Source organism: Falco biarmicus, chromosome 7 (assembly GCF_023638135.1).
Source record: "Falco biarmicus isolate bFalBia1 chromosome 7, bFalBia1.pri, whole genome shotgun sequence".
Taxonomy (NCBI): domain Eukaryota; kingdom Metazoa; phylum Chordata; class Aves; order Falconiformes; family Falconidae; genus Falco; species Falco biarmicus.
Window position 1 is genome coordinate 73,342,281 of NC_079294.1, and position 22,139 is coordinate 73,364,419.

The window sequence follows — 22,139 nt, forward strand, 5'->3', positions numbered from 1 at the left end:
ATCATTTTAATAATAAAACATGACCCTTGAGAGAAATCTAGCACAGTTTAGAATTTTCCACAGTAAGCATGAATGGGAATGTACTAAATAAATACAGGGACTAGTGAAAATCTGGCTCACCGTGATACATGCTACACAAGTACAAGATAAATAATCAAGATGGAAAATACATGGGAGAAAAGTGACTCTCAGATGAGAGACCTCCATGCAGAGGGACCTCATGACTTGCGTAACACCAAGGAGGCCTGCAGCAGAACCCGGTTCTGCACCCAGCGTTCCCAAGCACCAGTGCAGCATCACATCCACAAGATCATGTGTATCATAACACACTTAACATGCTTATAAAACTGCTGAACTTCCATTAATTGCAATAACCCAGGAAGAAGCACTCATGTACGCATCATTTATATGTAATTATTCATGTTAAAACTTGGTAGGATTCAAGAGCTGCTAGAAAGCATGGTTGACATTTCAAAAGGAGATGTGAAGGGGATATGCCATCTGTTAAACAACCTTCACTCCTGGATGACTGAGGTCTACTGGAAATAAGTGCCAGGCCTTGCAGACACATAAACCACATCTCTGCAGCATGGTGAAGTACACAGGGGTCTCTGTTAGCAACTGGGAAACCCAAGACTGACTTTGTACTCTTTTGCTGCCTGCCAGTGTGACATGGGAAAGGTCCACCAGCTCCGTATTGACCCAAGCAATGAGGCAAGTAACACCTGACTTTTCTGAAATGCACAAATTGCAGTTGAAATGTAGGCAGCAAGGGATGAAAATCAACAGAGAGGAGATGAAGTGTCTCTGGGCAACAAAGACATCTTTTGAAAGGAGAGAAGAAGATTCCTACTGATCTTTCAGTAACTAGATGGAAATTAAACAACAGTCAGTAATGATGCGAAAATGCAGACGTGCTCATTGAATACTTCCGGTTTTTAACAGGAACTGCTTAGATGATAAATTAACATTTAATAATGATGGAATTTTTCTCCCTCATGGAAGAAAGACGAAAGGTTATTAAGTGGTATTTATCAAAAATAAACATGTTGAAAATCAAGTGTTCCAGGCAGTTTGTACTTAAAACTTGGAAACTAAGAGCAAGTTCTCACAACAATAACCAAGTAAATTATGAAAGAAAATACATAAAACATCAGAATATTGTGCAATTTGTCCCAATTTTGAATTCTTTTCATGTAAGCAGGGAAAGATGCTTTTCTAACCTGAATTACTCCAGTGACAAGCTTGGCAGGAGGGTGTTCATGCAAGTCCTCCATCACTGGTTTCTCCCTACAGATTTAACAAGAGGTAGAGACCTAAGCAGGGCAGGGGGAAAAGGGAAATCACAGCCTCAAATGTTCAGAGTCAGAGGGAGGTCACCTAAAAGACAGCATGCAGGAGTCACAAAAATACTCAATTGCTGGATTAATGACAAATTTTACTCATGCTTCACATGGAATCCAGGAGAGGAGAATGATAGGAAGTTAAGGTGTCAAAACCCCTGAAGGGAATAACAGGTGAGACTGATGCAAACTGCCTGGTGGGAAGAAGGAAAACAGACACCATTAACCAAGGGAAAAGAAAAGGAGAAGCAGAGATGTGTTCTCTTACTGACTGAAGAAATGAGCTGAGAAGGAATTCAAAGGAATTCTAATTTGCAAATAACAGTCACTGAGGAGATTTTTAGAACAGCGCTCTGGACAAACTATAAGGGATCAAAGGGGAGACTGAACAGGAGACACTGGATCCAAAGAGCAGCCATTGGAGATGCTGGGACAAGTATTTCAAGGAAAAGGTTTCATTTGAAGAGTACTGTGATTTCAGTAAGTCTCCCACTACAATGATTAAAGAGAGCACAACCACTGTTCAATTAAGACTTCATCAACAGATTTTGAGGAGCTTGAAAATTAAACTACAAGCTTGAGAATTAAACACAACCACAATTTACTTGAATTTCTAGCTGTAAACATGGAATGATCGTGGACCCTTGAGTGAAGCTGTGGGTCCACAACTGTGTGTCATTCTGAAAGGTTACAGAAAAACTGGACTCCAGGGCCTATAAAGCCAATGCACACAGTAGGCTGGCACCCCCCAGATTATGAGGTATTCCTATACAAATCTCCTTCCCAGCTAGGCTTTATGTTCATTTCAATTCTGATACACTCCACTTTGAAAACACTTGATCCACAGTGAATAGATTCACACAAATCAGGTGCGTGTAACTCCAAAGACCAGGGGTCCTCAAACTTTTTAACCAGGGGGCCAGCACGCGGATGAAGTGGCAGGCAGTCATCTGTGGCTGCTTAGTTTCCCTTCCCCCCCAGCCCCTGGCGGGGCAGGGGCTGTGTGTGTCTGTAAATACCAGCGACCGGATTGAGGACCCTGGGGGGCCGTATCCAGCCCGCGGGCCGTAGTTTAAGGACCCCTGCCAAAGACCATCAACCACAAACTTAAAGCTGAATGAAAAATACTAGGAGCCAACGTTTCATCTTCTCCAGAGGTTCCAAGTCAGATCACAGTTACAAGAAATGGAAAGTTTAGAAGTCCTCACCGAAAAATGCGTCAGGAATGTATTCCTATCAGATGTACTCCTATCAGGCCCCAGTGGTGATGCCAATACTTTATCCATTTACTAAAAGCTACTATGGCTCACTAAGCAGTCCGAAGAAATAAAGTACATGAGGGATGTATTCTTCAAGACAGGCTTTTAGTAACTTAAGTGCAGTAAAGTGACACCACACTCTTCAGAAACACCAGCATTAAACGAAAATTTGAGTTAAATAAAAAAAAACCCTCCCAACCTACATCACTGCAAACTTTCATTCCAACACAGATATGCATTAATTCTGTTTCAGAAGGATGTCTCAGAATGAGACAGGAAGCAAGTCTGCCCAGTCGCTTGGCGTATGACTTATTCTGCAATGGCAGATGAGAACACAGCAGTTGCAGAGGCAGTTTTGTAAACACTGGGCTTTGTCCTGAACTGAGACGGTACTTGCAGTTAAAATATGTTCACCAGCAATGATTTTCATTCACTGCTGATTTATATAGCTTGTCTTGTCTGAAGTCTCCAGATCCATTTTCCAACGTGCATCTTCCCAAGCAAATCCACCAGGCTTAATTCGGCATCACCCTGCAGCTTCTGCAGTCAGTTCTGCCTGTGTAAAGAGGTGGCAAGATCTACTGCCCTGGTTCATTAGGATTTTACACACTTTTTGTACCATTTTTTCATGGGGGAGGCACAAGAGTGATGCACGACTACAGCAACCATGAAGGAACAAAGATTGGCCCAATATTTTATTGGCTGTTCCACACAGGTGCACAATATCATTCTCATTTTGCACCTGCCAATCTCAAATCAAACTTTAACCTACATTTCCAAAGGGCACTGTGCTGTCAAAAGCAGGGACTTATTTTAGCCACCGAGTCTCTCATGTTGAACACATTCTTCTCATTCTCCCTCAGTAACTTATAGCCTCGGGTAGACAGAAGCAGACATGATCTATTACAAAGGGCTTCCAAACTTGAAGGATTAGCTTGTTGTTGAAAACAAATTTGAAAAGCAGCATTCAGTACGTACCAGCAAGTATAAACTTTCTTTGCTGTATCGTGATTATTGCGGATGTGTCTACGCAGACTGTTGGAGGCATTAAATGAGCGTTCACACTGTCGACAGGGATATCTCTTCATAGACTAGCAGAAGAACAGAAATATCTTTTAATAATAGCGAGGCAGAAGGCACTGACTGGATTCTAATATTCCCATGCTCTTCATCTGGATCTTACCTCTCAGGTGCAAAAAATCCCTCTTCCACTGAAAAAGATCACTGAGATTTTGGGGTCCCACTTAGACTCAGGCCAACAGTTGGCTAATATCAGCACCAGTCTTACAAAAACCAGGACTAGTTGAAGCACATGCCTGATTTTGTTTGTTTTATAGGAAATGCATTAGCTGCTTCTCCTGTGGGCTTATGTCACTGCAGGACCCTCTGCAGAATTAATTCAGTGGAAGGTCCCTTCTGCCCCAGAAGAAAGCAGGACCCTAGAGTGAAGTGCAAGTCCACTTACCCTTCTCTCTCCTCATAATTCAGCACAATAAAAGGACAAAATGTTAAAAAGCATCACACAGTCCTGCTTGTTACCCATGTGTGATATCCCTGTCCCCCTACGCAACTCTGCCCTGTAACTAGCCTCCTCCTTTTACTACAGTCTGTATAACCTGCATGCATTCCATTTAAAAACTTCTTAGACTTGTTTAATGAATATATGTGTACTGAACTTAAATATTTGGCAAATTTCCTACTTTTATAGAATTCAAACGGGAAAATCCAGCACTCTCACCCTGCACTCATCTCCTCTTGATACATATCAAGTGGGACAAGTTGCACTGCCCAAGTCAAGCCAGGAGGAATCAAAGACCATAATCCACATTTCCACAGCCTGTGCTCATGGGACTTGGGAAGGGTGACTCAGTATATCAAACAAGAATCCTGATGCCAAAGTACTAAGAAATCTGGCTGCACACACCATCTTGGCCTATGTTCTGTCAGCAAGCAAGGATAAGCTTGACAGAAGTAGGTCAAAGCAACATGCTTCAGCTGGATGAAACCAAAAAAATTGAGATTTAGTTCTTATAATGATAGCTCTGCACACTGCATGAATCTGTTACTCTTCCCCAGTTAGATGTAGTGATATCTACCAAACAATACATCATGTAGAGGAACTGTATGTCCTTCTGTAACGTTGAGTGTAGATAGTTTAGATTGGGCTGTTGAACCAGTAACTGGAGAAGACATGACCTTCCATCCACTTACCCTGATGAGCCAAAGAGGAAGCCAGAAGCCTGACATTAGATGCAGTGGGAGAAGGAACAGCGAAGAGGATGAGGTATGCAGGTTGTAGAGTATCAAGGACAGAAAGTGTGCTTACAACAGCCTACATAATTTTTTTTTTGTTCTGGCCCTGAGCTTACTCCTTAGTGAGCTGGCAAACAGATTCTTGGTTTCTTTTTGCTCCAAATATTAATGATTATCAGACTCTTTTGCTAAAAATATCTTATTATCTACCTGAAGTGTTTCACCTGAGTCCTTACCCTTCCATGACTTCTCTTCATGTGGGACACATAGGTTTCCCTATCGGGGATCCACTGTGAACACTCCTTGCAAGTCCAACCTGTTCTTCTCAGTCTGGACTTGGATTCGGGATTGTGTCCTTCCACCCTCATGTCCTTCCTTGGCAGAGGGGAGCGGGAAGTCCCGTTGGCTACTGATAGCTCCTTTGGTAGGGTATGAAACTGGCTCCTTGATGCCTTCTCAGATTTCTGTGGAAAGTTTGAGAGCTCCTCAGGATTTTGGGGGACTCCATGAACACCCTGGATAACAACAATAATGGAATCACCCACAACATTTATATGTAATTCATATTACACACTTTTATTTACAAATAAATAACATTCATTATTTAAATAAATAATATAAGCCCCTCACACCCTGAAACAATATGCTGATATCTTGCTCCTCCATATCCTCCCACTTTGCCTTGAAGCTGGCTGCAGTGTTTTCCCCAGCAAGAGATTTTTCCCAAGAAACATGAAGCTTCTATTTATGTTTCCTGCATGACAACAGCAGCTCCTTGGTGCTGCCTGTTTAACAGTTCGGATGACCTCTGAGAACTCTGGTTGAACAGGGAAGATGTAATAGAAGAGCAATGATAATTGTCATTATTTCAAAAGCCTAAGCTCTAAAACCACTGAGCTTTGTTAAGCTCTGAATGAAATGTTTGCTGTTATCTTGGGGGCTCCAAAGCGGCTTCATCTTTGCTCTAGGGACGGGAAGACACAACCTCTCAGTTTCTCCAACTCTGCTTTCTTCAATTCCACACAGTCTATTGCTATTTACATTTTCATGGTTCGCTTTGTTCCTGACAAATAAAAGCAAGCATAAAGCCAGAAACCAGCCCTATAAGGAATACATCTCCAGGCTCTTTGGTTGTTCAACAGGCCAAAATCCAAAGTCTCGCAAAAAGTTATTTTAACAAAGAAAACTGAACACAAGGAACATAATCCAGAAATGAAGAGCTGTGGGAAAGCAAAAGCAAGTAAAATAGCAACATACCAAAAAACCCTCAAGAAACTCCCCTAGGAACAACAACAGTTCATCCACACAAAAGGATAATTAAGAGGTTTAATTGTGCATAGTAATTAATAACGGGTAAAGTTTCAACACACAAAAACCCCAGGCCTTTGGAAGTCTTTCTGTGGGTTAGACACCAAACAAACTTCCAAACACTAGGTCTCATCCAAGAAGCCTGTGTGCTTTGCACCTGATCCAGCTGATGTCCGCAGAAGCTCTTTCATACAATGGCAGAGCAATGACAGCTGCTCCACAGCATTCCCAGTTATTTAGGGTAACATGAACAGTTCACCTTTCTCCCCATCTGGAAACTTCAAGAGTGTCTTCTGAGCAGAGTACATTATTACCCATTACTCCATTTCTCCTGTTATTACACCACTGGTGGGGGAGAAGGAGCACAGAAAAACGAACTGACTTCTCTGCAAAATCAGTAACAGGAACCAGACCTTCTAACTCCTACTCCTATGCTTTAACAACAGAAAGCCAGGGAAGATGAGAAGACACATGGTTTATTTTCCACATGGGCACACATTAGACAGCACCTCCTATGAACTTTGTATTACATAAAGGAGCAGGATCTGACAGAAAAGGAGATGGGTTAGTGCAATTACTACCCTGCCACAGCCAAAAAAGCCATCTCAAAGCCATTCAATTACCATCTCAAAGACTTGTTGATGGCCAAATACAGCTGGTTAAATGACAAAAGTTTTGTACTGGAGATGTCAGGGTGCTGGTGTACAAACTGCTGCAGGCAGTCCCTGGGGGTGGGATTTGCAAATAAGCTGCAACAAACTGTGCACCTCAGCTCAAGCCCATCTTGTCTTTTCGTCTTTTTGCATTAGGGCTGAATGCCTCTTTGAAGGTCCCAGCCTTAACCTCAACTCTATTTTCCTAGCTATAGTACAGGAAGATCAGCAATCATCAGCTTCACAGGAGGGCTTCAAATTTTAATTCATTACTGCATGCAAAGCATATCCAGATTTGCAAGTTAAAGGCATGGGGGAGAGAACAAAGTAGTAGTTTTGAACGGGTTTTGCTTTTTGGAGTGAGCTAATGAAACGTCTTGCTTTTTAAAACGTAAGTTTAAACAAAATAAAGTCACTGACTAAAAAAAAAGTCACTTTTTCTTTCCAATCGACGGGAAATTAAGACTTTGCAAACTTTTTCTTCAGAATGCCACCAAGACATCTTCCGAGAGGATTTCCCCAACAGTGTTGTATAGATGCTGTACATAGAAACATACTAAGGCAACAGAAAAATGTGGTGCTCACACATTTATGGGACGATCAGATCTGCAAGTCGTCACATGCATCCCACTAGAAACCACCACCAAATGGATAATAACCGGCTTTTCATATATATAAAAGAGCAATGAATAATAGTGCAATTATTGCAGTGGTTGCTGCAGCCATCACTGAGGGAGGGCGGGTTTAAAGCACTCTCCAGACCACCATTTCCACCAAGTTCTGGGGCTGCACACAACTATCCATTTCAGACCACCCTTTGGAGCAGCCTGAGTGGTGCCAGCATGGATGCACACAAGGCCGGGGTCCCACGGCCCAAAGGCTGGTACCTCCAGGGCAATTGCTTCTGCCTCTGTCCCTCCCCTCTTGCAATCTGGTGTGGCAAGTGGAGCAGCCAGGGAGGTGGGGCATTAAATGCCATGCAGTCGCTCTCTGAGGCAGCTGCAAAGGGGCCAAAACTCTCTAGGTGAGCACCCAGAAGAGGGAGATTCAGCTTTCACTATGTAAATAAAGTAACTGTGGGCAGAGAATACTTCTCCCTGTCTCCGAACCAAAGATAAAGCTCCCGCCCCTGTTTAATCACTTCCTTGGATTTAATATAAAATAGTTGTAAATCAAAAAGATTACCCATAGATAACAAGCCTTTGTCATAAGGTTAAATTCATATAGATGAAAGTAACTGCTTGCGTTATTACCAACTAACACAAAATGCTCTGTTGATGTTTCCAGATAATACTGTAAATCATTGTAGTCTATTTTTCCACTAATACATTACTCAAGAAACTTCCACTCCTTCAACCAATTTCCTCACACAGCTGATGTAAACTCTTGGTGAACTCAAAAAATAGAACCCCGTACCAGTAAGCTGTGAGAGTTACCTACCTTGACGTGCTGCATTAACTGCTGCTTCTGCATATAAACCAGCTGACACTGTGGGCACTTAAACACTCCCACTAACAACTTGCTGTTCTGCTGGAAATGCTCTTGGAGCATCTTCTTCTTGTTAAAGACCGTCTCGCAAGAGCATTTGTATATCACCCTGGATCAATTAAAAAAAGTAAATTCAGTTTCTCTACATTAGCTATCTTAAGAAAACAGTGGAAGAAGTTATCCCAGCAACTTCAGAATGGGATGAGTTTCTGAGGAGGGCTGTACGCTCAGTGCATTGTCAACACACACCCACGCAGACAACTGAACCATTAACTCAACTGGGAAGAACAACAAAATGCCTGAGGCACATACCACAGCTTTCTAAAAATATGTTTACTTCTACGCATATGTATAACTACCTAAGTGTGTGTGTCGGTAAGTGCAGATGGGAGCAAACCCAAAGTATACTAGCTAGCTACACATTACCTTCAATCCCACCTTTCCGTAGTTCCTCCCTTAAAACATGCATTTCTGGCACTAGCTCAAGCCTTGGAGGGGAAAGCTACAGATTTGAAAAAAACAGGTGGTTTCTCTCTAGTGATTTTTCAGGGCAACACTGCATAGCATTATTCTGCTCTTCCTTTCAGGTGCCAGATGCAGCCGTTGCCCTGGAGCCATCTACCAAGAGGTGCCACTGTGAGTCCTGCCAGACAAAGAGGCAACAATTAAGTTCCTTTTACAGATGTTCAGCTCTTCCCTGCCCAGATCCTCTCCTCCTACCCAGGAGACTGCATTCATACCAAGGAGAGCACACTGTAGGTAGGAACAGATCTCTGCCAGCCAGCCAAAGCAGCAGATCTTCTCATATGAGGACAGAAACCAAAAGCAGAAAAAATCTGGGAGGGAAAGGGGGAATCCTAGAGCTACACAGCAAAGCAGAATAGATAAACCCCAAATACTTACTGAGTAGTTTTATGAGGCTCTTCTGGGTGCTGGCTGGTCATGTGAGCCATGGTGCTGTCGGTCGACTTGAAGGCCATTGGGCAAAAAGAACACTTGTGGAAGACTTCGCAGTGTTTCTCATGGATGTGCACTTTCAGCATGGCAAGGGTCATGAAGACAACTCCACAATGGATGCACCTGGGGGACACACAAAGAAAGAGCCAAGTTACAGCCACAGCGTTGCTTCCAACACACATGCAAAGCAGTGCAGATGGAGGCAAACACCAGGCTACAGTGGGTCCTCGTTTTGTCTCTTTCAGGAGTAATGTGGAAGAGTCACAGAGGAATACAATGCAGGAATTCACAAGCCAGAATGATCTCACAACTAGATGTTAGCGACAAGTAAACAAGATCTATAAAAGAAGCCTTCAGAGACTAAAACAACCAAGAAAGAATAAAGGAAGATGTGGTTCAGCAAAATGCCAGCCCTGTATCTGTGAAAGCCAATTCCCCCACAGGTACATGTGAAGAACTAAAGTAAAAGCATCTGATAAGACCGCTGGGTAGCAATAAGTAGCATAAATACCAGTTAGTCCCTAGTACAAAATAAAAAGAATATTCAGCTAGGAAATCTTAGTAATCTTGTACAATTGCTTCTCATACTCCACTAAGCACCAGAAAATAATGACAGCACCAGCAAAGATACTGAAAACAGCAATAGAAACACCCAGGAACCGATTAAGCTCATTAAAATCATAAAGACACAGGTGTTCCCTGGGAAGTGCTTGTCTGGGAGCTGGGCAGATGCTCCAGGAGGAAAGAGAGGAAGAAGCAGAGGATGCACATGGAGCCAAAGTGACATCGGGTGGTTGATGGAACTGAATGTGCTGTTGGTGGTGTTGAGATAGTTGGAGCAAATGAGTTGTGAATGGTTAATTCAGGTTACAAGCACTTTGTATGTCCATTGCTGGCAAATCCTTTTGTTCAGAAAAGGAATTTCACAAAAGAAGCACCTCTATGGATGGATGGGCTGATAGGAAGCTTATAACAGGCAAGGAGCTCAGCACAACTAGGGGAAAGGTCATTCCAGAAGGGGGAGGATCAAGTCAACTGATTCAAGAAATCCCCCAGTCCTAAAAGAAGCTGAGACAGCATGCCAACTAATTAACATGAGAAGCAAAAGAATTATTTGACAAATGAGAATCTGAGTACTAAATAATGAAGGAGTTGGGTAACTTATAACCAAGGAAGGTGATGTTTTTGTATGCTAAACTGTGTAAATATTGTAAAATTTGACAACCAGGGAGCTAGACATTTGCGTGCTACCACCTAGCTCCCTACTTTGCACAGACTGTAATAAAGAAATAAGTAATACCTCAACTTGGTGTGTGCACTGGTGCTGCACACTGTGTAATGAACCTGCTTATGGGACAGCAAAAGGATTCTTCTTGGCAGCTGAAAACATAAACCCCAGGCCAAAAGGAAAGCCAGGGTCACCCCACTGGTCCCAGCCTACCTCTCTTCCTAATGCACGCCTGTGACAGATCTTGCCTGATACTCCCCCAAAAAGGCAACAGCTGGCAGCCTTACTATATTAACTCTTATAGTCCTCCTGAGAACCTACCTGCCTGCTGTGCTCCAAGAAAACCCACACACCAACGCTACAAGGACACATGAGGATGCAGACACCTGCCCTCGCCTGCCTCAGCCACACCAGCTGCAGGGTTTACCATGCCCATAGGAGCACCTCCGCTGATCCTGGACCAGAATAGCCTCTCCTAAGAAGATTTGATCAAAATTACTAACAGCAGATACCCACTTAAGCCAGCACCATGTACGGACCATTACAGCAGAGGAGCTCAGCTGGGCAATCCAGGAGACCTACACTTGTGCTAGTAGGATACGAGACACACACAAAGGATAACTCCCTCTGGCAAGCCCGGAGTTAAGCTGCCTTAAAAATACCTCTCTTCCTTCATTCTGAGGGCTGCTGTTTGCTGCGGCACTATTAGGGTTCATGCATTCGGTGGTGCTACAGCACAGATGCTGCCGTCGCAGATGGACCCCAGCTACTGAGCAACTGGAAGAGCTCCAAGATCATATCAAAAACAAACAAGCCGCTAGATTACCCTTCCCTCCGAATAAGCCTCCCAAAAGTGTTTAGGAAACAAGCCCACACTTTGAAGTTACACTTCAAAAGATCGTTAGGCAGAAGCCATCCCAAAGGAACCAAACCCTCTCCCCCAAAATTATATACAGAAACGCTCTTTTCTTAAATTTAGAGAGGGAAGCAGTGACAGCAGCTGGTGTCATCTTTGGGGAAACATGACAATACTTTGGGTAGCCCTGCCTTCAAGCCTGATCTTGATTCACGTGAGATGGGGAGAGAGACTTTCTAGTATAGTAACACCAGGAAGCCTGTTATTATGGGAGAATAAATTCCCCAAAGTATAAATGAAGAACAAATGCTAATCCTGACAGCAAGGTCTGGCTAGTACATCCAGGAATATCCAACAGGCTTCTTCCACAAACACTCCCCCAGCTAACAAGAGATGGTCCTGCATTACATTCAGTTACAGTAAGTACTTCACATAGAATTAGGGATGATATAAATACTAACTCAGGGTCAAATGATCACAAGTTAATTTAATCTGCAGTAAATGGAAGTTTAAACAACAGCCACTTTGTAATCAAGAATCCCAGTGCCAGAATAATGAAGTTTGATAAAGTAAACTAATTAGCAGAACAAAGTGGATGGAGGATGTCAGAGGCTTGCCACGTAATTTCTGCAAATTGCAAACTGCTATTATCTCCCCAACAAGAGGAGGGGGAATAATTTGCAACAGAAGACTCTTGGATAGCCTCAGGGAGAGGAGGGGTGGTGTAAAAGTCTTGGAAAGCATCCTGCAAGAGAAGATAAAGCCACAAGATACGCTTCCTATGCCTGCCGTCACCTTCCAGTCCCAAAACAATTCAGGTGGCAGCAAGCAGCAAAACAAGTCTGGTATCACTGGGGACAGCTAGAAGGTGCTTGGAAAAGGTGGGGAGGCGACACCTGAAGCAAAATGGCAAGGAGTGCTTAGGTAAGGCTTGTTGATTTTAATTTTTAACTGCAAAAGACCTTTCTCATTTTCAGTGCAATCACTAGCCCTGACTATACCCCAAATAAAACAGTACTACTCCAAACTTAATTGAATGCATTGGGGTATTAGCAGAAAAGGAGACAGATTAAGGACTGATCACAAAACCAAACATGCATCAGAAAACCAAGAAAAACAGGGATATAGTGAGAAGCAGCAAAAGTCAAGCTGATTCTAGGAAGGATTTAAAAGAACAACTCGGCTTTTCAGCCCTGTGAGTAATAAAAGTGAAAGAAAAGAAGTAAAGTCACTATGTGACCACAGGGCAGATGCCACAGGATTATCGAGATACGGTTCTGCAACTAGAATTTCTTTCTTCTGTTTTCAACAATGCCAATGACATCAATCCTGCAGCAGACAGGCAGGATAACAAGGATGGCTCAGCCAGAAGTTCACCTGTTTGGTGGACTCAGTTCTCTCCAATGAGCCTGAGCAGATGCAAATTAGAGGAGAAGTTAAAGAAATTTAGCTTCTAGAGAAACTAGGTAAAGCTAAAAAATCCATTAGTAGCATTCTTGATCTCTCTCTTGGTTTAGATCTTCATTGATGCCCCTGGCACAGAAAGCATCTGTAGAAGATGGAAGCTCTTGTTGCTGACAAGGATTAAGGCATCATAAAGATACTACTGTAATATATCTGGAATTAATGACATTTCTAAAAAGTGCCAGGTCGTACACTTAAGAGTCAGGACCAAGCTCTGTTGTACACTGTGAGCCCATCAGCTAGAAATAGAGGAGAAAGGACTTGCACTGGATCACTGCTAAGTGACTGAGCTTCCTATATGATACAGCTTCAGCCAGTGTAACCCTGTAACACGTTATTGATTGAGGCATAGATGAGGATGGGAATACTGCACAAGTAGCTCAGTGTGATGAAGTTGGGCCTGCATTTGGGATTCTCAGAGGCCAGTGAAGTCCAAAGAACTGCACCAAGCCCATGATTAGTTTTCTGACACCTACTCCATTCTCATTTTTCCATCTCAGAGAAAATACTTTTTTCCCGGCTTTCCTCCTTCTCTATGATTAACTCATTTTCAAACAGCCCGAATACCACAGCCATTTAATTTGCAATGGAATTAATTATTTTTTGTGGGCTGTGGCCCCTCAAATCAGATCCCACATAACAAAAAAAAAAAATTATCTGTATAAAATTAAATTCAGGATTGGTTTTTGGTTTTTTATGTGTCTCTTGTCTTCACAGTTGAAAGAAAAAGCCCTTGAAAACAGAAACCACACAGCAGAGGCTTCCTGAATCTGCAGACATCTTAAAAGAACAGCTCCAAGAGCAGAAATCGCCCTGTTCATTTTAAATTTCCAAGTACTTAATGGCAATTGGAGAAAAAACAGAACTTTAAGGAATATTAAAAGGTCACCCAGTCTCATCTCCCAAGCAAATAATCTGTGCCTTAAGAGCTGTGCTGCAGCTGAGGTGATCTCAACATGCCAAGAAGGAAAGGCTTGTAGGGTAAAGTAACATCTTTTATTAAAGCAATCAATTTGGTTGGAGAAAAGACAACACACGCATATACACACCACCACATCCAGAACCTTGGGATCTTTCCTCCATCTGTTTCAGTTCATGAGAAGTGTTTGGAGAGTTGTAGGGGTATACAAGAGAATCATCTATGCCCTCCTCATGAAGGCACACATCCCTCAGTCCATTATAACTGACATAAACATAAGTACAAACCTTGAAGAGATTTCAAGGATTAAGATCTGTCATCTTTTTGCTGTAAATATCAATCCTGAGATGCCTGTCTGCAACTTGAATTCAACACAAGCACCTTTCACCTTAGAGCTGCCTCAAAATAATTTCTGCTGTCAGAAATCCTCCTCTTAATCCATTTAGTAATTCCCCATTTCAAACTTGTTTTGTCATGCAGAATACCATGCCAGGCCTGGGCTACATCCTCTTTCACTTCTGCTGTAAGGAAGACACACCTTTTCAAAGATCTAAATCCCCATTTCCCACTCCCTCTCGCCATCTCAGCAGGGACCCTCTGGAGCCTCACAAACCTGAATCCAACTTTGCGGGAATAGTGCAGGCAGTTCTCCTTGACGTGAGTTTGGAAATAGGCAGAGCGGCAGACAGCTCCACACTCTGGGCAGCAGTATGGAGACTTGTGAGCATGGATCCTCTGGTGAGCGCAGTAACTGCACTGGTTAGGCAGCATCATCTGGCACACTTGACACGTCTGATGAAAGAAAGGTTACATTAGTTAGTTATTCTCTATTTGCCTCCCCCCCCCCCCGCCCCCTCCCAATTCACCCTAGAAAACTTTCAGGTTTAGAAGAAGCTTCAGTACACCTTCCTCTAGTATTAGCAGTAACTCTACAAAGCTCTTTCACTAGCCTTCTTATAATGTTTTCCAACAAGTCCAACAACTTCCACAATTAGCCATTCCCAATGAAACTATCCACTCTTAAACCATGTCCTTTGTGGTTTATTTCCAGTTTTATCCCCTAAAAAATGAAAATGAAATCTTTCACCTCCTAGCTCTGAAGATATTCTGCCTGGTCACTGCTTTGATTTCCGCCTTAAGGCGCCTGAGAAGGAAAGCACTTTTCTCAGCAAGCCCCCACACCAAAATCACCAAAAGAAAGCAGGAAAACACCATTATATCCTGACTCAAAACCCTTAGTGCTGAACATGCAGCAGCCTTCCCCCACCAAAACCACAGTTGTGTCTCTTGCGAAACTGCTTTGGACCAGATGAAATCTAAACTTTCAAAGACCACAAACTACATGCACTATGACACCTTATAGAAACTCTTAATAATCAGAAATTATGCAAAGACTCCTCTCCCTGTTTCTGCACCCTTTATGAAACCCATCTTTTTCCCCACCTTTAGAAGGGCTATGCTTACTATCAATACCCCTTTGCAGAAGAAGCATCACTTACTTGACATGAAAAGCTTTTTATGTGGACGTATCGTCCCAGTTTCAACAGCTGTCAAACCTCTGCTCCCTTTCACAGTTGTCTTGCCTCTTCTGTATTCCTTCAAAGCCCAGGAGCAGCTACTCATCCTCTGTAGGATGCACATTACTTGATGCCTAAGCAGGAGCAGAGCTGAAGTAGATACCAGCCCTCCAGCCTTGAGCCCTCTAGGAGCTCAAACTCTCTTCTGTCATTAATAAACCCACACAAAATTATTCCTCTGCTCCTAACTCTAGCTTAAGAATGAACTACAACAAGCAGCTAATTATGGATTATCAAATAATTTAACTACAAATTAACTACATGATTTCTTCCAGTACAATTAAAGAAGGGTACAGGGCTCATTAGATCAGAGAAGTTGTACCAGAGGGTATGTCTACAAGGTCAAACAAAGCTTTTAACGTAGCATGTACCCACACAGGCAGGCCAAACCAAGTTCTGCAGGCTCCACTGCTGGCAACCAGGGTAGAAACCTGGGACAGAAGTCCCTAAATCTGGCAATAAAACAAAATTAAATTAAGGGCCAACTCCATTTTCTATATCATTGCTATTTCATGCAGCATCTCTGTGATGCTCCACTATATAACATCCACTGGGAAACTGTCAAAAACACTGCAGGTAATAGAAAGTATCATTTATAATAAAATGCAAAGCTATGACGAACCCCAAAAGGTACAAGGCGGGGAGGGGGGGGGGGCAGGGCGGGGCGGGAATAAAAACCTAGGCTTTGGAAGGAAGAAACTGCAGATATTGCTAAATACATCAAGAGCCTTGGACACATGGTATGCAACATGTTGCAACTTCAGTTTAGAAACAAGTTTCCCCAGGAAGAAGATAAACAGGTGGAAGAAACTGTATTGTAGTACCACCATGCACATACCCAAATGCAATACAAATAAATTCAGGAGTATTTCAGCCCTTCCTCAAATGCCGAGAAGCCCCTCAAGTTTCAGCAAAGAAAAACAGTGCTACTAAGCCATGGTCTGAGCAGTGAAATATAAATGGGAAATAGAAAAGCCTCCAGGACCTCTCTGCGAGGATCTGAGTGGGGCCTTGAATTCTCCAAAGCACTCTCAAATCTCCAAATAAAAGCTACAAGAAATTAATATCCAGGGCAGTTTTACTATGGTTTACGGCATTTTTTTCTAACCAGGTTTCAATTTGCAATGGGAAATCTAACTTCTTGTTGTTAAAACAGGACTCCTCTCACTTCGATCCCACCTAATATTTAAGGCAGACTCAGCACAACCCCAAGCTGAAAGCACCTTTTCCCTTGCAGCTTAGTAAGAACATTTTCTCTCCAGATCCTGCCTTGTCAAAGTCAATTTAGTTTCAATTTTAAGTCTGCAAAGAGAGAGTTTGGGGCTTACTACTTTCTCCCCAGCATGTAATACCTATATCCCACAAAGGTACCCTGGCAATCAGCACACACTAAAAACCTGAATTTTCACTGCTGTGTGCTTATGCTGGATCTAAAATATGCCAAAACCACCAATATTTAATGGGCTCCATGCCTGGACACTGTTGCTTGGCTACAGCAGAGAAGCAGCAAGCTCCTGCCACCTCCACTGTTATGTGAAAGGCTCAGTGGGGACCAAAACCATGCTAATATAGGGCAGGAAAGTTTGGGGGGCAGTTGGCAGGAGGCATCAAAACTAGTGGTTATCTTCTTCAGATTCCACAAGAACAGGAAGGCTGCCAGAGAACGCATACACACAATGTGGGAATAAAAAGCAAGACTCAGCAAGGATAAGGCTGAGTGAATTTACTGGGCCTGCAGAGGCCAGGGAAGAAGGATTCCCATGTTGACACCATGCTCTGCAGGGGGAACAAAAAACCCAGCCCAAGCCTCCGAGTTCAGATTGTCTCATGGAGGAATCAAGAGTAAACAGACAAATTGAAGAGCAATGAGTCACAACAGTAAATTAGTAAGAATAAAGAAAAACTGTCATCTTCAACCAGAATTACTTCTTGGGAAAAGTCAGTGCAGCTTCTCCCTTCCTGTTTCACAAACCCATATGTGAGTAAGGGAGATCTGACCAGCAGATGAGTCAGGCTACCTGGATTTCCAAAATGGCTTTGCAACACTCTTCACTAAAGGACTTTAAGGAAACTAAGGTGCCACAGAGTAAGAGAGGAAGGGTTTTGCTTGGATAAATAAATGGTTAGCCAAAAAGAATAAACAGTCAGTTCTTCGATGGAGGAAGGTCCACAGGAAGTTTTGCTGAGATTTGGGCACTTCAAAATACTCTCAAAGTATCTAGGAAAGGGAAATGAACAGTGAAAAGTCAAAGACTGATCATCATAACCCAGCAGCTCAGCATGTTACAGGTAAGGGCTGACCACAAAGAGCTTCAAGACCACCATACAGGACTGAGTGACTAGGTAATAAAATGGCAGGTTTATTTTTCCACTGAATCAACAAGAAACATAGAGCTGAAAAAGGTTCAGTGGAGGGAAAATATTGTAACTGGCATCTTTATGCTCACACTGATTATTTTTTTTTTTTTTTTAACACTTGCAAAAGATGCAAGGCCAGAAATGCTGCCCAGGGGTATTACAGGAGCATCCACTCATTCACTTTACACCAGGAGCTGCTGCGTTTGTCAGGAGCACACAGGCAGCTGCACGTCGGCTTCCTCACCAAAGGTTTCATCTCAGAGACAGAGTGGCTTTTTCTTTTGCAACTCTTCTGCTTTGTATGAGAAATTGTAACTTGGTTCCAGATGTCACATTTTTATCTCTCTCCTAGTTTTTCATGACTTTTCAAAGAAGCCTGGCAGCAATTTGAGACATTCATTAGTCAGTTATTTCTAAAGCATGTTACCAGGATATGATTTTGAGTTGTGTAATGTCTGTGTTTTTCCATATATTCCCATAAATAACTCTTTATTAAAGTGTAGGTTATTACAAGTTTTCTTTAATTCCCGTTTGCCTGCCACATTTCATTTGGGCTTTTCTTCCAGAAGTCACATTCACACATACACAAATTCTCAGAAGTTCAGCCATTTCAGAACATTTTATTTTATTGCCATTTTTACTTACTATTCTTCAGAAGGGGGGGGGGGGGGGGGGGGGGGGCAGGAATCAAAACACTCACTGAAGTAGAGTGAAGGTTGAGAAAATGTACTGCTCAAAAAAAGTTTGTCTGTTAAACCCAACCCTGTGGCCACAGAGGTGTTTGCAAATCAGGAAATGTATAGTTAACACACAGTTTTGCTCTGGAAAGTGCCTGCAAAGAGCTGGCACAATTAATCTTCTGTTTTATTGAAAGGATTGACTACACAACTCAAGAGTCAAATTTGATCCATTCACAAGTGTGTTTTCTTCTACCTACTGGCAGTGCAAAGCACCCCAGGCCAGAGAGTCAGAGCAAGCTCCTGTCTTCTCACATGCAGGCACCCCTGCAAAATTCCTGCAGCCAATCTTCTCTCTCAGATAAAGCCTGTGAGAAAAATCTAGAACCCAGCTGATACCCTAAAACCAGTGCATTTGAGTTTCAGTGACACAATACATGCCAAGTCCAGTCCTAACACAGATGTTTTATCCCAATTAACTCCTATACACTCTCACGTTGTCAAACCCAAGCACAGCAAAGATATTTTTGTTTCTTTGGTTACAGTTGCCTATTTTAAGATGTCAGCCTAAGGGGCCAATGCCACTGAGGAAGTCTGCTTGGCCTAAAGGACACAACCATAAGACAGCCTTCAATGCAAAACTTCTCCCATCTATCCTCTCTTCTGGTACCTCCAACTCAGTCCACTTCTCCCCATCACACCTATTCATCCTCAGCCTCATCATTGTATCCCACCTCCTTCTGTCAACTCTGTTCACTCTCATTTGTATTCCTGCACCTCACTCATTGCCCAACACTCCCAAACTCAGCATCCTCCTCAGACCTTCACCAAGACAGACGCCTACACACACACCCCCCCCACTAAATCATCCCAAGACACCAGGGCACTTTAAGCCTCAGTAAAACAAAGCATTCACCTAAAATCTTATTCCCTAGAAACTGAGGCTGTTCAACCAACACAAAATACATTTTCGTGCATATGGAAAAATCCCTGGTTCAAGCATCATTGTAGATCTAGAAACTTGACGGTCTTAGGAAACTAAGTGGAATTGCAATGGAAAAAATATTAGCATCACAGATCTTAGATAATGTTGCATCAGATAAGCTTAATTCTGAATTCTCTCAGTCCGTAGTGCTTTTCTCTTTATGATCTCAGCTGTAATTTCAAGAATTTCAGTTTCCATATCTCTTCTTCTGACCCACTGTATTGGGTTTATGTGGCAGGATTTTGGTAGTGGGGTCTGCAGGGGCGGCCTCTGTGAGAAGATGGACCTGTCACTGGCCAAAGCTGAGCCCATCAGTGATGAAGGTAGCGCCCCTGTGAGAACACATTTTAAGAAAGGGTAAAAAATGCTGTTGCAACAGCTGGAAGAGAGGAGTGAGAAGATGTAAGAGAAACAGCCCTGCAGACACCAAGGTGGGTGAAGGAGGAGGAAGTGCTCCAGGTGCCAGAGCGGAGATTCCCCTGCAGACCACTGTGAACACCATGGTGACACAGATTGTCCCCCTCTAATGGAGGACCACGGTAGATGTGCCCTGAAGGAAGCTGCAGCCCACAAAGAGCCCACACTGGTGTTGGCTCCTGGTAGGATTTGTGGTCCTGTGAAGAGAAGCCCACACAGGAACAGGTTTTCTGGCAGGACATGGGGCCCCCATGGGGCCCCACGCTGGAGCAGTCCATTCCTCAGGACTGCACCCCATGGAGAGGACTCACACTGGAGTGGTTCATGAAGAACTGCAGCCTGTGGGGAGGACCCATGTTGGAGCTGTTTGTGAAGGACTGTCTCCCATTGGATTGACCCCACAATGAAACAGAAGAATGTGAGGAGGAAGGAGCAGCAGAGATGAAGCAATGTGACACAACACCCATTCCCCTGCACCACTCAGGGAGAGGAGGTAGAAGAGTCAGTGAAGCTGAGCCAGGAAGAAAGAAGGTGCAGAGGGAAAGTGTTTATAGCTTTTTATTTCTCACTCTCCTACCCTGCTACGATTAGTTGGCTATAAATTAATTTACCCAAGCTAAGTCTATTTTGCCCGTGACTGTAATTGTTAGGTGATCTCCCTGTCCTTACCCACAAGCTTTTTCTCATGTGTTCTCCCCTGGGCCTATTGAGAAGGGGGAGTGAGAGAGCAGCTGGGTGGGCACCTGTTGGCCAGCCAAGGTCAAGCCATAACACCCACCAATGAACCGGATTAAGCAGGATAAACAGGATTAGCAGGATTAAACTGACCACCTCCTGGGCTCTCATGCCCCTGCCCATCACCACCAGAGCTCTACACTATCTTTTGATATTCTCCAGGTTGCCCTTAGCAGCATCATTAGTGCCCGCACGGAATAAGAACAGGGGAGCAGAAGCCTTCCTCTTGGTGCCATAAGACACCAGCTTCCAGCCTCAGTTTCCATCCTACCTGAGACAAACTGCTTTTGCCTCCAGCTGTCATTGTCACCTCCTCCTTGCTCTCAGCCATGCCTTGGCTCCCAGTGTGCACCAGTGCTCATTCTCCTCTTCCCCCAAGCCGGTCTCAGTCCCCCAGGGGCTGCAGGACCACCAGGGCCAGGCAAGCAAGAGTGAATGGGGAAGGAGGAGAGGGTGGGATTGTCATCTTGTATGGCAGTGGATCACATGCTGATTTATGCAGACCGTGGAACCACACTCTAGCTTTTCTTCCTCCCTAGCCTCTCCTCCTCATCCCAATGCTCTGTTCTCGCCTCAGGGTACAGGCTCTGACTCCTATCCTGCCACTCATCTCTTCGTCTGCATTCCCAGGGATCCCTGCCTGGAGCTCCGTTCCCTCAACATGCTTTCATCATAACATCCTCAATCCCTGTGCTTCCACAAAATCCAGAGAGAAAATATCCATATCAAACAAAATCTGTCCTCACTACTACATTAATCACTCTTGGTTTGGGAGAGGGAGAAAGCAGGGCTTTATGGGGCAAAGAAATTTTTTGTTGATTGTCAATCCTCTTGTTTTCTAAGGTAAAACACGAACATGGCAGAGGGGGAAGGAAGAGAAAAATAGCAAAGTTATGGCCGCTGCCTTGCTTGCTTGCTAGTTTGCTGCTGGGAATTTACCAGTTCAGCATGTGGTCCTACTAGCTTCTGACAAGTATTAGCCACTAAATTATAAAGCACTGATTTAAGAGGGGGAAGGAAGAAGAAAAAGAAAAGGCAGAAATAAAATTGCTTTTAAATAATTCCAGTGCAGGTGGTATGTAAACATGATATGTCACAACTCATTGAAAAATTCTTTTTGGACAAATGAAGGGTAACAGAAGAACAAAATGGAGGGGAGAACAAAAGCACAAAGGTGTAAGACAATTCAGAGGTCCTTTACATTTTGTACTTTATTCAAGTTCCTAGCTACCTCAGTGGATTTTGGGTAGTCAAATCACATAAGACCAAAAAAAATCCCCACAACACACAAACCCAAAACACATGTCTGGTTACCAGTAGATGGACAATTGTACCCAAGAGGGTCAGGAAGCACTCTGAATTCTTGCACATGTTATTGTGTACTTGTCTGTCCTTGCCAAGATAACAAATAAGCTCTGTCTCAAAATCAGCTTATGTCTTTTGTTCATTACTTCTGCTGTAACCTCTTCCTAAATTCACTCCTCTGATGATTACAGACAGTCCTCTAATTTTCTGTGTAAATCCATTTGGTTGGTTCTTGCATCACTGTTGCCCCTGAATTTAAAAAGCTCTTTTCTATAAACCTCAGACCGGATACAGAGTGTCCTCTGTACCCACTCTCACTCTTTTAAGAAAAAGCACATCTAAAATGAAGGCACCAGG

The 22,139-nt window shown here is 43.2% G+C and overlaps 1 protein-coding gene across 2 annotated transcripts in view; it reads right to left on the minus strand.

The window, feature by feature from the left end:
* ZNF592 (zinc finger protein 592) overlaps positions 1 to 22,139 on the minus strand; it is a 37,356-nt gene that overhangs the window by 3,633 nt on the left and 11,584 nt on the right. The window contains exons 3-7 of one of the 2 annotated variants that reach the window (XM_056347826.1): positions 14,342 to 14,520; positions 9,208 to 9,384; positions 8,257 to 8,413; positions 5,092 to 5,370; positions 3,581 to 3,693 (exon numbers count right to left, since the gene is read on the minus strand). In XM_056347826.1, the coding sequence (XP_056203801.1) occupies positions 3,581 to 3,693; positions 5,092 to 5,370; positions 8,257 to 8,413; positions 9,208 to 9,384; positions 14,342 to 14,520 (905 nt within the window). The remainder of the gene's footprint in view (positions 1 to 3,580; positions 3,694 to 5,091; positions 5,371 to 8,256; positions 8,414 to 9,207; positions 9,385 to 14,341; positions 14,521 to 22,139) is intronic. The other variant, XR_008823292.1, reaches the window with a different exon arrangement.